We start from the raw sequence: 17,263 nt of genomic DNA, 5'->3' as shown, positions 1-17,263 counted from the left end.
TAGAGGCAAGATTTCAGCTGGGGACTTCTGTTCTCCAAAGGATACAGCTACATTTGCTCATAGTCAAAGAATTAGAACATTTATTTAAAATTATGTTTTGTTCTGTACAGGTATTTGGAGCAGGCACTTCATTTTACGGAGACTTGCCTATATGCATAAAGCTTCTCTGAGTGGTAGCACTCCATAAAAGCTCTGCAGTTTTAGTGTTCTAAAAATCATTTAGGACACTAAATTGTTTTCTCTTACCATCTCAAATCTTTGTAATTTAACAGGCACCAAAACTGTATCTGAAACCTTGAAATCCTGTCAGATAACAGCAAGAAACTTCTGTTTCTTTGGGTAATGAAGAATGCTTTTAATGCTTTCATAAAAATTATCCAGGCTTTTGAAACCTTCTCAAGTCTGAATACAAATTTTGACAAAGTTTTTAAAACTTTTTTTTATATATACTAGGGGTGAAATCTAAAAATTTTCCCTACTGGTTCTGTGTGCATGGCTTAATTGGTGGGTGTGGCTTGGTGGTCAGATGGCTGGGTGGGTGTGGCCAATAACAATAAATAATAAGAATAATTAACAAAGTATAAAAAACAATAAGAGGTACCAAAAACCAACTTTCACACTTTACACACACACAACACAACACAACTGACTCACACACAATGTAAAAGCAGCTGCACTTCACACTTCACACTTCACACAGCCACGAAAAGCTCAAAAATCAACTTTCACACTTTACACACACACAACACAACACAACTGACACACACACAAAATACCACATACAGCTTTCTGAGATTTTGTGTGTTTGTGTAGTTAGAGTGAAACACTACAGAAACACACCAAATCTCAGAAAGCTGCACAAATATTTTATTTTATTATTAAGGTTTGTGGACTTCAATTCCCAGAGTTCCTCAGCCAGCAAAGCCAACCAGCATTAATCACTCAGTGATGAAATAGATTAGCTAGGTTAGATTAGTTCTGTCTGGTGCTGAAAATGAAACTGGGGCTTTCCGGCTGGGAAAAAAGCCATGAGGTCGATCAGTAATCAGGTAAGTGCCTTAGACTCTCTTAAAAGGAGGTTTTCTACATGTTTTCTACAGAAAACATGTTTTTTAAGGTTCTGCTGATGAGGAGCTCAGGTGAGATCCCCAGAGTAGCCTTTAATTTTTTTTTTATGTTTAAAGGCTCTGTTGATCTCAGCTGAGGGGCGGGATCCTCAAAGGCTTTTTTTAACTTTTAAAGGCATGTTTCGGCTGAAACAAAACCTTCTTTTAAAAGTAAAAAAAAACCCTCTGCTGATGGTGGGGCTCAGCAGAGGCAGGGGAGGCGGGGCCAGGGATTTTTGCTACCGGTCTTCTGAACCAGCAGCCACCATCGCTACTGGATCACGCAAGCCAGTCCGATCCGGGAGCATTTCACCTCTGATATATACCTATTATATTCTCTGAAATATCTTTTTTTTTCATGTGATTGATCCAGGCATATTTTAACTATTTTATCTACAGTATGTATTGCAATGGCACATGCAAAGTTCTTCATTTAGAAAACAGAAATAGATTGCCCATGTAGCTTAACTGTAATAGTCATGAAAACGATTTTGGAACCATATTTGATTTCAAACTTTAGAAATTAGCAGGGTGATGTGGCTGCAAGAAAGGAAATGCAATTTTAGACTATATCAACAGCAATATAATTTTCAAATCAAGGAAAGTATTCAATTCCCTTTTGTTTTGTGTGATTGAGCACCAAACACACTATCATAAGAAGAACTGGGATAGATTGATTGTAAGGCCATGACAATGATCAAGGGATTAAACCCAGACAAATCTTATTGTCTTCTTGATAAAGAGTTTGCCTATTAGTGGTTCAAGGAAATGCTATGGACCTAATATAGACCACAGCCTACTTCGTTATAAGATAGAACAATGAGGAATAAAAAGTACCACTATCAGATGGATTCACAATTAGCTGACCAACTGCACCCAGCATGAATCCTCAACAGAACTACTTCCACATGGAAGAAAGCATGCAGCAGGGTACCTCAAGATTTTGTCTTGGGCTCAGTACTCTTCAACATCTTCATAAATGATCTAGATAAGGTGATAGAAGGGAAAACTCATCAAATATTCATATGAAACTAAGCTAGTGGGAATTGCTAACACTTTGGAAGATAGGCTCAAGATTCAGAAGAATCTTGACAGACCTGAGCACTGGGCCCTATCCAAGATGCAGTTGAATGAGAAAAGTCAGGTCCTGCACTGAGGCAGGAAAACCAAATTCATAGGTATATAAGAGGCGGTACCTATCTCGACAGTAATAACTGTTAGAGAGATCTAGGTGTCCTAGATCATGGACCATGTAATACATAGGAAAGCTGCATCAACAACAGGATAGCAAGATCACAAGAAGTGATAATATCACTTTATACCACATTAGTGAGGCTACACTACAATGGAATATGGCTCTTCAATTCTGGTCACCACAATACAAAAAAGATGCTGAGAAAGTGTGCAGAGAAGAGCAACAAAGATCATATAGGATCTGGAGGCTAAATCATATAATGAACAGTTGAAGGAGCTAGATATGTCTAGCCTATCGAAGAGAAGGATTGGGGTAACATGATAGTACTTGATGGGCTGTCACAGGGAACAGGGGAATCAACCTATTCTTTAAAGCACTAGATGGCATGATAGGAAGTAATGATGGAAGCTTGTTAAAGAGAGATCCAACCTAGAACTAAAGAGAAATTTTCTGACAGCTATTTACCAAATTTGATAGACACTGCTTAGGGTATTGTGGTTAAAGCGGTATATTAACCTGAGTAATCGATCAATCGATCAATCAATCCAAGTGTGTACATAATAGGGGATTGAAGTTAAATCCTTAATGAAACTTTCCATTTCATGAATATATAAATCTAATAAGTCTGGAGAAGAAGAACCTTGCATTTCAGTACAGGTTTGTAGGCATGACTTTCATGATTTCTGTAATTATGAAAACCCCCAGGTAAGACTGCCTCTTGTTATCAGCAAGAAAAAAGGACTAGAGTTTCATATACCTGAAAGCTGTACTCACAAACACCAAAAGATAACAAACCAAACTTTGCTTTCCTCATAGCAATGCTTCACTAAATTAAGTCAACTAAATGAAAGATTAATTTTTAAAGCCAAAAACTATTCTCATCTTTCTCTATCGGATGCAATTCTTGTTTTATGGATTATGCAACTATATATTTTCCCCCCCAGTGCTGTATGTTTATATAATCAAGACAAATCAGCCCAGGCAAGGACCTACTTAAATAAGGACAGGGAAGAGTAAGAAAGGTCCAGATACATAAATGAATTCTTCAGAACAATCCTACAGTGATCTGCTTCAAATGAGGGCTTTCAGTTTCTTACAGGGTTCAGTTAATTCACTTGCCTAGTTTCTGTGATGGGAACAATAAAACATACTCCTTTGAAACATTACATACTTAAAAACAGAAAATTCTCAGTGAAATTTGATGCAATTATTTCTAACATTCTGACATTGGGTAACTGAGATCTTCATTTCAGCATTCTATATAAATTGATCTGGCTATTATTGTAGATCATAATAAAATGATCATTTAGATGTTATAGTTCTATTTTTCTGATATGGTTCTCAGCTTTAAAAAACCACAATATTTGCATGCACACACAAACAATTGGGAACAAATGATCTTATGAATATATATATATATATATATATATATATATATATATATATATATATATATATATATATATATATATATATATATATATATATATATAAAATTCCAAAAGGAAATGTTAATACATGAAGCCTGTTTTTTGGGGGGGGCAGGAAGGGGAAAGTGATATTAAGGCAGTTCCCCAATATTACTGCCAAGTTTTTCTACATATTTTTTAAAGTTATATCCTCATTAAATGGAATTTATCAATTTACCAAGAATTATAGATACTTTGTACATGGAGATATAGTCAAAAAGAATTAGTAAAGAGGGAAAGGTGACTTCAAAACAACTTTAAAAAAACCATTGCAATGTTTGAATATATTCATTTATACAGGAAACAATGAAGAGGATTTTCAATAAATTCTTTTTTCCCTTTTTATTTTGCATCTTCTGTTATTTAAATTATGTAATTGAAAATGAAATATACTAAAATTAATCTTGGCTGTTCATTTTTTTAGAGATTAGTAAAAATAATGATACATAAACTGCTCTTTCAAAAAGATGTACATTCTCCATTCTTGACTACTATTAAGCAATTGGACAGTCATTTTAATTACAGTTACTATTACTATGATTTGAAAGAGTGGGAGCTTTGAAGTGGACTTTAAATCTTCCATGGAAAATAATCTTTTTGGTAGATATAAAGAATATATGTTAAATATAATTTAGATTTTTAGATAACATAACATATAATATATTTAGTTACAGTATAATATATTTTATGTTAGATGTGAAAGATATTACATGTTAAAATTAATGCATAAATGCTATAGAAACATATAAAAATAACATAGTAGAGTTGTTAAGAGAAGGAAAAAATAATTACAAATATAAACCAAAGTTATTGTTAACAAAATTACATCATTGTATCAAATTAAAAATCACAAAAGCCCATACTTACAGTCTGTGCTACTGTTTTTTGGAACCACAGAGAAATTGGACGCCATAGGGTTGCGAACAATATCTTCCCACTGAATGGTATCTGCATAGCAAAGAAATCTGTTCTGGCCAACATATACTCCTCCATTTAAGATTTCTGTATCAAAAAGAAATAGGGAGGGGAAAACATATATTAAAGCCTTTCTGTGAAAGAAAAATAAAATGATTTTGTAAAACAACAGCAGAAAACACAGAAAGTTCTTAAGAATGTATGCATTATTCTAGTTTAAGGAATCACATCTCACAGAATTAAGCTACTCCAATGGCCTTTTCCTTCTTTTTTCAGCATTCTAATTAGGAGAGCCTTACATGTTACAATTCTGTTATACAATTACTAGAAGACCAGGTGCACCTTCAAGACATGAAGCTAAAGTCCTTATGGGGAAACATCAAAGCTTGAGAAGGTATGAAACAAGAAGCTACACTTTGGACAATAATTTAATTTATTGAACAATTGGTGGTGTATGTGGAAGAAAAGCCATATCTTAAGGACAGAATCAGTTGAATGGAATGGGACAACAATGCCTTCCATGACTCCATTTCTTACTTATTTGAGAATTTGTCAGTTTTATATGTGGAATGCCCGATTTCTTCACGATACCTGAGGTTTAAGAGCAAAAGTTAAATATCTAAATTAAGGACTGGATTATCAGACAGCAAGCATTGCTTTGAATTAAAATTTCCTTTTATAAGCTAATGGACTAGAATTGGGGGACACCTGGTAAAATAAATAAAAAAATACTTCAAAGGAAGTATAATAAAGCCAAAACCTTAAGCACACCAAGGCAGCTCTGTTGAGCTTGGAGGGATTTAATTCTACAATTGTGCTGCATATAACAAATAATAAGTAATGAAGCAAAACACACATTTCTAAGCAGAAGAACTGGAAGCAAAAGCCTCCCCATAAATATGTGAAGTAACTACGTGTTCCCTTTCCCCTAAATGTTTTCCTAAGAGGGATTCAGTTTCTAGATGGTTTCTCAACCACTTTGAGATTATAGAGATGAATACATAAAAGCAATCTCAATTTTGCTGTGCATAAATAAAATGACATGGACAAACATTATAATTATGAATCAGGAATATTACTATTTTTAAATAGGCATTTTGAATGTCTACTGAAAAAGCTCTTAATTATTAATACAATTTACCTCAAACAATTTACCTTTATTTGTCCACTACTATATCTAACTAAAGTTGGCTCCAATGCTACAAAATTACTATTAATAAGACACAGTTTTCTGTAGGTTAGATATAATGGAATTACATTTTACTTCAATGGTTTTACAGTCTTTTTGGAACAAAATAGGAAGATAGCTAGAGTATGATGTCTCCCTTGAACAACAGATGTCAGCTCAGGGGAGGATGAGCCGATTCCTGGCATGTCAGGAACTGAGTTGATTGATGGCTTGTGAACTCTCTTATGTGTGGAGTTAAATTTGTTTAGTGGAGTTATTTTGTTTGAGCAACTTTCAATTGCTTTGTGGACTGTTGGACCATGCTCTGTGGACTAATTTTGGCCTGCTCATAGCTGGACTTAACTGGGACAGTTCTGAGTTTTGGTGAAGGTAATTGCTGGGAATTATTAATAAACACACTAAACCACAGTTTATTCCCCAGTTCACTGCAATGTCTGCTCCCTTAACTCGGTTGCTGCAGAAAAAGGTGTGGCTCACGTGGAGGTCAGTCAAGTGGCTCGACTTTGAGGCTTTTGCTACGGAACCCATTCTTCACCACCCCAACTATGTAACCGTTTGTTGTGGTGAAGATGGATGCATCTGATGTCGTGGTGGAGGAGGTGTTGCTACAAGCCCACTTGAAGTCAAAGTTCCCTGGCTCTTCCCTGGCTCTTACTACTTGCCAGAGGTAATATTCAGCCAGTTTGGACCAGTTCAGGAGAACCGATATCAGAACTTGAGGGTGGGCCTGCCCCCCACTCCAGCTCTATGCTGTCCTATTTAGGCATGATTTTGAGGTCGGGCGCATGTGCGGAAAACACGTGTCAGAGTGTGCACAGTGTGACTGCTAGTTTGAGACAACCCAGGAGCAAAATACAGTATATATACATACACATACTAAGCAAAGCCAGGCAATCAATCAATCTTCAATTATAACATGAAGCATACATGGAGTGAAAAATACATAGAAATAGTGTTGTGTCTTGTCCGCTCTCACCGCAGCCGGGGTCTGCTTATCTGCTCCTGAACACAGAGGAATGTATGCCTCCCGGCCCCAGTCCTGGCTCCATGCCCAAGCAGGCTGCAGAGGAGGGAGCACCCCCCCGGCCCCAGCCCTGGCTCCATGCCCAGACAAACGGAGCAGCTAGACCCCTCCCCCTCCTCCACAGCATGTAAAGTTTATTTCCAACAGCTGCTGATTGGAGTGACCCTCGCATCAGAAGACTGGATAGGCGGAGGCAACAGAAGGAAGGGAGGGGCAGGCCTTAATGAGTGCTGAGTCATGGAGCCACACCCCATGGCCTATATAAAGGATCTGCTTTCTGGCAGTCTCTGAGTCGGGCAAAGTCGAACTTATCTTGCTGAAGTCACTTTCTGGTCTCCTGCCTGCTCTGAGGACTTTGCTAGGACTTTGGGCAGAGCTGCAGAGGCAAGCCTGATTCGGATTTCCCTGACCCGGCCGTCAGCGGAGGAGTGGGACACGACAAGTAGAACATGAGGAGAGAGATACATGAGGAGAGAGAGAGAGAGAGACGCCCTCTAATGGCCTTCCTTATATAGGCAGCTTCTTAAAGGGCAATAACCCTTCTGACTCATCCTCAGTTATCATCTTGGTTTACAGCCTTACAGCAGCTGATCAGCTATTAAATCATCATTATCCTGACAGCACGCACATGAGCAAAGTGCATACATGGAAGGCCAGATGCATGTTCACATGTGCGCTCACATTTTCAGTGCTGGGTGAACCAGTAGGTAAATTATGTGAATCCCACCTCTGCTACTCTTGCAAGCTCAATTCTACTGAGCGGAACTACATGATCTGGGATAAAAGTTGCTGGTGGTCAAGAAGGCTTTTGAGGTTTGGTACACCACTTAGAAGGGGCTCGGCACCAGATCAAAGTATGGCCGGATCACTGGAACCTGGAGCATCTGAAAGTGGCAAGGAAGCTCAACAAACTGCAGAGCCGATGGTCTCTTTTATTCACCTGCTTTGATTTCTGAGTAACCTATAATCCAGGAAGCTGGAACCAGAGAGCTGATGCCTTGTCATGCAAATTGAAGTACATGCAGGCTGGGGATAAGATGCTGCTCTGGTCAGTGATTCCAGTGGAAAGGTTCATGGTGACCCAAGAGCTTGTCGATCTGAAAGAGCAAATCAAGCTGGTGTACCTTTGAGACTCATTTGTCCAGGGCAGAGAAGTTAGATTCTATCAGAGGCCCCTTGAGCCTGTGATCTTTAGTTTCTTGAGGTTTTGGGGAAGGATTTATGTGCCAGAGGGGCCTGATCTTACATTTTGGCCTGTTCAAAACTTTGTACTTGCACCTGGTGGGGCAGGTGTTCTGGTGGCCACAGATTTGCTATAACATGGACACCTACGTGGTGTCATGCCTGGAGTGCTGGCAAGCCAAGAACACACAGGGACCACCACTGGGCCTGCTGTAGATGTTACCTATGTTCAAGAGGCCTTCGAGAAGTGTAGGAGATGGCCTGTTTTGTGCCATGCATGGAGTTGCCCATGGCATGGGAGATGGCATGCTGTGTGTCACATCTTCCAGCTTCACAGCCTACCTGAGAGTATTGTGTCGGACCAAGGTACCAATTTCACGGCCTGGGTTTGGCGGGTGCTCTTGGAACGTTACTACATGACTTTCCAGCAGAATGACTAGATGGATCTGCTGGTGCTGGCGGAGTTAATGTGTAACAATGCCAAGCAAGCTTTAACTTGCATGTCTCCATTCTTAGCGATATACAGATTTCATCCACATTAGTTCCCTCTGACCACTGCGGATTCACCACTGCCTGGAGCTTTGGATTTCCTACAAAAATTCACCACCACGTATCAAGTGTTGCGAGAACAATTGGAGTGAGCCAAGAAGGATTATAAAAAGTTCACAGATCGACACAGTTGAGATGTGCCTCCCTTGGCGGTCATGACTACGCCTGGCTCTCCAAATGGCACCTATCCACAATGCGACCACCCGCAAACTCGACCATCACTTCCTAAGCCCATTCCAAGTGGAAGTGGTCCTCAACCTGGTGTCGTATCATCTGACTCTGCCTGATCGAATGTGCATCCACCTGTTATTCTACTGGTCATTACTTGTGACCAGTCCTCACCAGCTGTCAGGTTCCCTGCCAGGGCCAGGGTTAGTACAGGAGGAGCCGGAATATGAGATGACACACATTGTAGATTCCTGTGTTCGCTGGGGAAGTCTGCACTATTTAGTGCACTGGAAGGGCTATAGCCCTGGGGACATGTGGGAAAAAGCCAATGCTCTGCATGCCTCTCAGCTGGTTTGTTGGTTCAACTGCCAGTATCCATGGAAAACTGGCCCACGGGGCTCCGAGAGGTTGAGCCATGATGGGGGGATACTGTGATGTGTCCCTTGGATGACTCCCCAGATTCCTCTTCAAATGTCACCCAAGGGAGGATGAGCCCATTCCTGGCACATCAGGAACTGAGTTGATTGATGGCTCTGAACAGCTATCCAGAAGAGATTCACTCACACTCACATGTCACTGTGGTTTATGGAGAGTTTTATTTGTATTCCCCAAGCAGTTTTCTTCACATGGCTTTAGAACTGTCCCTACCAAAGCCAGCCAGGAGCAAGCTGAGATTAAATCCCCAGGCAATGATCAATTAGTCTATAACACCAAATAGCAAGCTGCTCAAACAGTAAGTCCAATAAACGAATATAAAGCCCCAGGCAAAACTTAAAGTACATCCATGTTAGTTCACAGGCTATAGAAATTCAGTGTCTCAGGAAACACGAATGAGCACACAGCCACAACTCACACATGTTGCTTCCAGCAACTCCTCCCTCTGCCTGCTATGCTAAATAGCTCCCGATGCAGCCCATCAAGACAGGTGGGGTCTTTTCCCGAGCAATCTGGCAGACGTCCATTTTGCTGCCCTGCGTGCTCTGAGATCTACCACAGCAGGTAGCTTCTCCCCCTCCTCTTCATTGGTCTGCAAGCTATCCCCAGCTGAACCCTGTTTGCTGGCACTTCAGAGGCCAACAACTTCTTGGCTTTGCCTATCTTTAATTATTCCGGGTGGCATCATTTCCAATGGATCTCCGTTCCTTCAACTTCAACCGCCTCTATCTTTTCATTTCTATTAGTAAGAAGTCTGGTATAGGTGACCTTCTAGTTCCCTCCTCTATCTTTTAGATGATAAAGTTGTCAGCTAGGCTCATAAGGAACCTGTTCGATCTCCTACTTGATGCAATGTTTGTTTCCAAGTTTATGTCAGGGTACTTAAAAAAACCCCATACTATTGTGGCATGCTTCTTATATACATTGATTAACTGATTAACAAAATGTTCATCTATTTCTTCTGCTTGCTTGGGTGGCCTCTAGTATACACCTATAGCAATGTCATTCTTTTTTTCCTTTTATTATAACCCATCTGCATTCAAGGAGGCTTTCCTCCATGGTTTTATGTATTTCTGTAGGGGTGTAATGAATTTTTACATATAATGTATCTCCACCTCCTCTTTTGTTAGGTCTATTTCTTTTGTGGGATGGGGAGGGGTAGGGAGTAGGGGGAGGAGGAGGAGGAGGATTACAATTTACAGATAATGTGATGGGGAAAGCCAATATTTAAATACCTGTAATTTTGAGTCAGATAAGATTCTGACTGACACAGTCATATCTAATTTGAAGTAATATTTATCCTGCATTTTTAAAATAATATCTGAATTAGACACTTCAGTACATACTGAAAAATAATCAAAATAGCATTTTCAGAGAGTCAACATGGCAAATGAATTTCACCTCCTCAAATGCAGTCCAGTACAAAAAAGACAATGGAAGGATGTGTAAAACCAAACAACAATCAAAGAACACCCTATGATATGTATAGTATATATAAGACATATGAATACAAATATGGGCAGTGCTTTGAACTCGGATAGATCTTTCCTCCCCAAAAATACTATTAACAATTCATTTCCACGGAAACTAATTATTTCTATGCTCAAGCAAAGAGGAATTTACCCATCAGTTGTTTTGATATTATAGCTGTATTGTGGGAAGCAGCTCTCAAGATACTGCAGAACAAGAAGTACCTCTTGCCAGCAAACGGCCACAGGGAATTTTGGCCCAGTTACTTGTTAAAACAGTTCTGAAAACATTGGCATACCACTGAAATTAAGTCTAGGAAATTTAATAGTGAAATTCACATTCCCACTTGCTGCCCTTTAGCCCTCTCTGATGCCATCAGTAATTCTTCAACATCTTCAAATTTAAAAATGTAGCGTTAGCTCTTTGTAAAAGACATAATGATGCCTTCTGACACCTTAAAGCCTAACAGACTGTCTACCTATGGGTAGGTATAGTATCTGCACAGCAGATACCTTATAGTACGGTGTTACATTAACAAATAGCGAGATGTCCATGTCTTTCAGTAGACATCTGCTGTTGGCTTCCCCTCTCCCACTCCCTCACCCATCCCCAAGTATGAAGCAATGAATCAATAAATTATCTTTTATTACAAGAATCTCACTTTAGCAAGAAAGGCAAAGATAGGTGCAGGACCCAAAAAATCTAAGGTAGAAGAAAATTTAAAAAATGGATTATCACATCACTGACTGCTGTTTGGCCCTACTACAGGTTACAAATATTCCCACGCCCTACATGTAACTGCCCATTAATTGACTTATTACCTTGGTCTTGACTGACTATATTGTGTTTATAACAATCTATGCCTGAATTCATCTGTGTAAATTCCAAAATAATTATTTTCATTTCTGGGGAGGATCTTTTATCAATGGCACCATGAGAAAAGAAACTACAAACTAGATTATTTTTTTCATTCACGCTGATGGAATTTGACATACAGGTCCGAACAAATGTATCTATCAAGATAAGACAACCTTTATTGTCATTATTTTTCTGTAGGCACACTGGCATACATTAAAAATGAAATTCTGTTGCCTGCTCTCAAAAGTATACATACATAACACACATATAGAAATGCTATATACATACATATGTATATACTTACACCCTAACATATAAATACATATTAACCACTATCCATCTTGAACACGTAGAGGAAAAAGGAAGCTTGAGATTTCACAAGGTTGATACTGTATGGAACAAAACTGTGGCTGAATCTGAATGCTCTCCTTCAAATACCACAAAGCCTCCTCCCAGAAGGTAGCAAGGAAAACAGATTGTGAAGAGGATGTGAAGCGTCCCAGACAATGCTGCAAACCCTGCTCAAGCAACAGCTTATATGTTATATCTTAGATAGACTGAAGTGAACTGCCAATAATTTTTTCTGCCACTCTCTGCACCGCCTTCCTGTCTGAAGCAGTAATGCTCCCAAACAAGACAGTAATGCAATATGACCTAATGCTCTTGATCATCCCTTTACAGAAAGTGGTAAGGACAAGGAGAGGAAGATGTACTTTTCTCATGAGACACAGAAAATACAGGCGCTGCTGTGCCTGCTTCATCAGTATCTTGCTGTTGAGCGACCAAACCAGCATACTTGTTAGCTGCACACCCAGAAATTTGATGCTCCTAACCATCTCCATGTTTTTTATTTATTTTTTATTTATTTATTTTGTCACACAGTATATGTAAGCATAAGCATGAAATAACTATACAATATATAAGTATATATATAAGCATGAGTACGAATTAACTATATTAATTGGATATAATGAAAGGAAACAATAGGACAGGAATGGTAGGCACTCTTGTGCTCTTATGCACGCCCCTTACAGACCTCTTAGGAATGGGGTGAGGTCAATAGTAGACAGTTTTTGGTTGAAGCTGTGGGGATTTTGGGAAGAGACCACAGAGTCAGGTAGTGTATTCCAAGTATTAACAACTCTGTTACTGAAGTCATATTTTCTGCAATCAAGATTGGAGCGGTTAATATTAAGCTTAAATCTATTGTGGGCTCGTGTATTGTTGCAACTGAAGCTGAAGTAGTCTTCAACAGGAAGGACATTGTAATAGATGATTCTATGAGTTAAACTCAGATCATTTCAAAGGCAGCGTAGTTCTAATTTTCTAAACCCAGGATTTCAAGTCTGGTGGCATAAGATATTTTGTTGTATTCAGAGGAGTGGAGAACTCTTGTAAAATATTTCTGGACACGTTCAATTGTATTGATGTCAGAAATGTGGTATGGGTTCCAAACACTCAAGCTATATTCAAGAATTGGTCTAGCAAATGTTTTATATGCTCTGGTTAGTAGTGCGCAAGATTAGGTTTACAACTCTTAAAGCCTTTTTTGCGATGTAGTTGCAGTGGGCTTTGGCACTTAGATCAGTGGATATGAAAACTCCAAGGTCTTTAATAGGGTGGGGGTCATCTGTAAAGTAATGTCCATCAAGCATGTACTTAGTGTTTAGGTTCTTTTTTCCAATATGTAAGACTGAGCATTTGCTGGTTGAGATTTGGAGTTGCCAAGTTTTAGACCATTCAGACACAAAGTCAAGGTCTTTTTGAAGGGTAGCTATATTGTTGGTGGTGTTAAATAGTTTGACATCGTCAGCAAAGAGAACACAATACTTGTAATATAGTCGCAGAGATCATTAATGTCTAATATGAAGAGTGTTGATTCAAGAACGCTGCCTTGGGGAACGCCGCTATTGACAGGAACAGGATTTGATAGAGCATTGCCAATTTTGACCACTTGTTGTGAATTATTTATACACAGAGGAGTGTGGCTGTGCCTGCCTTTTCTGAAATCGACAATTATTTCTTTTGTTTTTCTTATGTTTAAAACAAGGCTGTTTTTATTATACCAGTTCACCAAAACATCTACCTCCTTGTGGTAAGCACTCTCCCTGTCATCTTGACTAAGGTCCACTACTGTTGTATTATTCGTATACAACACAATATGGTTAGTGGCAAACCTTGCACAACAGTCATGGGTCAACAGGCTGAACAACAGCGGACTTAAGACACAGCTCTGAGAAGAACCTGTGCTCAAGAAAATGGTATTAGAAATATCAGTCCCAACTCACACATCCTGGGGTCTATCAATAAGAACATCAAGAATCCAGTTGCACATAGGAGTATTAAAGCCTAAGAGGCCCAGTTTGTCTACTAGATGCTGAGTAACAATCGTATTAAATAACAAACTGAAGTTGACAAACAGCATTCACACATGAGTGTTTCTTTCCTCTAGGTGCACCAAGCTCAGATGGAGAACAGAAGTAATACCATCCTCTGTGGAGTGATTTGGACAGTAAGCAAACTGAAGCGAATCAAAAACTGAAGGGAGGCTAGATACTGTAATGTCCTTTATCAGCCTCTCAAAACATTTCATAATGATGTATGTAAGTGCAACTGGTTGGTAGACATTGAGATCTGTAATTGTCGACTTTTTTGGCACTAGCAAAATAATGGCTGTCTTAAAAAACGATGGGACCAGTACTTGCTGCAATGAAAGATTGAAAATATCTGTAAGATGATAGAGTACCAAGTGAGTCAGGAGAGGGGTCATATCTGCAACACTGGAATTCTAGGACTGACAAATTAAATCAATATGACAATGGTCATTTACCTTTTAGAGATAGGACAGGCTCTTATTGTTTCTTTATAGGATGGTTCAGTTTATGTAGAAAAGAGTGTGTTTTATTAACATATTGTTAATATGTTATATTTCTATTTAAAACACTTGGATAAATGGTCAGAGCATGGAATATTGTATCAGTAGGTGAGAACCTGTCCATTTATGGCTTGCAGTTAGCAAGGTCACTATAGTATATTTGAATGGTTAGGAGATATAGCATATAGATAAATAAATGATTGACTGAATGATTGAGTCAAATAAATAATAAATGACTTTTTATATACAATAATACAAAGCATGATGCATGTATACAATACCCATGCAGCAGAAACCAGGACCAGAATAACCAGAACTCAAGAATCCAGAAGCACAGAAGCAATAACATAAGGACAAGCAAACTCTTATATATACAGACCAGTTAAGCTAAGCCACACCCAGGCTCCGAGCCGTCTCACATGGCTCACAACAGATCCTGTTTCTTAGTCACCAAACATTTCCCATTGGCTGACTTGTTGTTATTCCTATCCCAGCTCATAATTTCTTATGCACTGAAACTCCTCCCTTTATGACTGGAATAGATATAAAACCAAATAACTTAATATTCTTCCCATGGTGCACTACACCCAAAGGCTTGGTCATTATATCTGCCAGATTGTCTTCTGAAGAACAGTGAAACAAGCTAATTAATTTACATTTTATGGCTTCTCTTACATTACAATATTTAATATCCAATTGCTCGCTTCTATTTTTTACTCTGCCACCTGTTGCCATTTTAATGCAAGCAGCATTATCCTCAAACACCTTTACAGCTTCATTTACTTTTATGTTTAAATCCTTTAACAGCTGTATGTACCAAGTTACCTCTGAACAAAGTTCAGATAGAGCAGTGATGGCTAACCTTTTTGCCGTCGTGTGCCAAAAGCGGGGGGGAAGTGTGGGGGGTCGTGTGCATGTGTGCCCACACCCATAATTCAATGTCCCCCGCACCCCCGTGCATGCACTCATGACCCCCCATGCCCCATTTTGGCCCTAGCAGGCCTACCTGAAACCTTCAGAGGGTGAAAATGGCCTCCCCCACCCCCCAGAGGCCCTCTAAAGGCTGGAAACGGCCCATTTCCAGACTTTTTGTGGGCCTGGTAGGCCCGTTTTTTGCCCTCCCCAGGTTCCAGAAGCTTTCCTAGAGGTTGGAAACTCTAGCCTATAGGAAAGCTTTCCCAGAGCCCTCCCAGAGCCTCCGCGTGAACCCTGTATCTACCTGGCATCCAAAACGGGCCGCATGGAGACTTCAGGGAGGGTAGAGGCAGCATGGGTGGGGCCAGCCGAAAATCAGCTGGCTGGCAAACGCATGTGTGCTGGAACTGAGCTAGGGCAATGGCTCGCATGCCCATAGATATGGCTCCATGTGCCACCTGTGGCACGCATGCCATAGGTTTGCCATCATGGAGATAGAGCAATAAGTTCTATCTCTGCAGTAGAAATGGCTACAGTTGTTTGCTTTCTGGACTTCCAACCAATTAAAGCCCCTCCAAATAATACCACAATCCCAGAATTGGACTTTCTGGTTTTTACATCATTGACATAATCACTATCAATATAACATTTCAACTTCAGAGACCTGTATTTGAAGACCCCCTTCAAATACATGATAATCCTTTTTACACCCATCCAATGCAATTTCATTGGTGCAGCAGTAAACTGAATTAAGATGCTTACTGCACAAACTATGTCTGGTCTGGACTACTGTGACAGTTATAACAAGCTCCCTATTGCTGACTGATATATCTCTTGATCACAGGCTTCATTTTTGTCCGCACCCAAATTGTTGTGAACATCTGTGCTCAAAGATGTTGGAGCAGAATTATAATCCTTCATGTTGAATCTCTCCAACAGCTGTTCAATTTTTCTTCTTTGACTAAGAACATAACCACCTTTCTCAGTTTTTTGTATCTCCAGGATAGTTCTGTATTTCACCCAAATCTTTCAATTCAATTTTTTTCTCTAATAGATTAGCAAATTCTTTTACCTGTGACAGATCTTTTGCAATGAAACAAAGATCATCCACAAATGCTAATAGTTGACAAACCTTTTAACTTTCCAGTATATATGCAACCATCAGCCTTGCAACTCTTGAACCCAAGACCCTTCAGTGCCATATCTAAACAGATATTCCAATTCCTGGCTGACTGCTTCAGCCCATAAATGGCCTTGTTCAATTTATACAATGTTAGGCTTTTTATTTTCACATCCTGGTGCTTGAACCATGTAAATTTCTTCCTCTAATGCTGCATTGGAGAATGCTGTGGCTATATCAAAATGCCAGATTTTATGGTCACATGCCTCTGCCAATGCTAAAGCCAACCTTATACAGATTTCACTCATCCGCACTGAAAGCCCACCCCAGAGAAACCTGCTAAGAGGGCTCTGGGTCACTGAGCCCCTGCTAAACTGATTGAAGTGCCACAACTGACACTGCCAGGATCCATCAAGTGTTTTTGATACAGCCAGCAAGGCCACCGAGTATCCGAGTGCCTGGTTCCAGCCCCAGTCCCTCAACTTCGAACTCCCTCAGCATCTCAGGAAAGGAGAAGCCCAAGGAAGCCACAAGACAAGGGAAGGATTGCACGAAAAGCCATTGACATTCCTCCCTGTCCGCCAGAAGGGAGGAAACACCAGCTTCAGAGACCACACAACAGTTTCTTTGGCTCAGTTTTTGTTAACAGCAATAACACATATCCGACATTCCATAAACGCACTAGCATTGAATATGATGACTTAACCCATATAGATTTCACAGAAGAAAATGTTGAAAAAGCTCTTCATAACTTGAAACCATCACTATCTATTGGACCTGATGGACTATGCAC

At 39.7% G+C, this 17,263-nt stretch overlaps 1 protein-coding gene across 1 annotated transcript in view; it reads right to left on the bottom strand.

The window, feature by feature from the left end:
- Positions 1-17,263, bottom strand: part of ERBB4 (erb-b2 receptor tyrosine kinase 4) — a 1,012,642-nt gene that overhangs the window by 314,727 nt on the left and 680,652 nt on the right. The window contains exon 5 of the mRNA XM_058186165.1: positions 4,638-4,772. Coding sequence (XP_058042148.1) covers positions 4,638-4,772 — 135 coding nt within the window. The remainder of the gene's footprint in view (positions 1-4,637; positions 4,773-17,263) is intronic.

This window comes from Ahaetulla prasina, chromosome 1 (genome assembly GCF_028640845.1).
Source record: "Ahaetulla prasina isolate Xishuangbanna chromosome 1, ASM2864084v1, whole genome shotgun sequence".
Lineage (NCBI taxonomy): Eukaryota > Metazoa > Chordata > Lepidosauria > Squamata > Colubridae > Ahaetulla > Ahaetulla prasina.
This window is presented reverse-complemented; position numbering and strand designations above follow the sequence as displayed.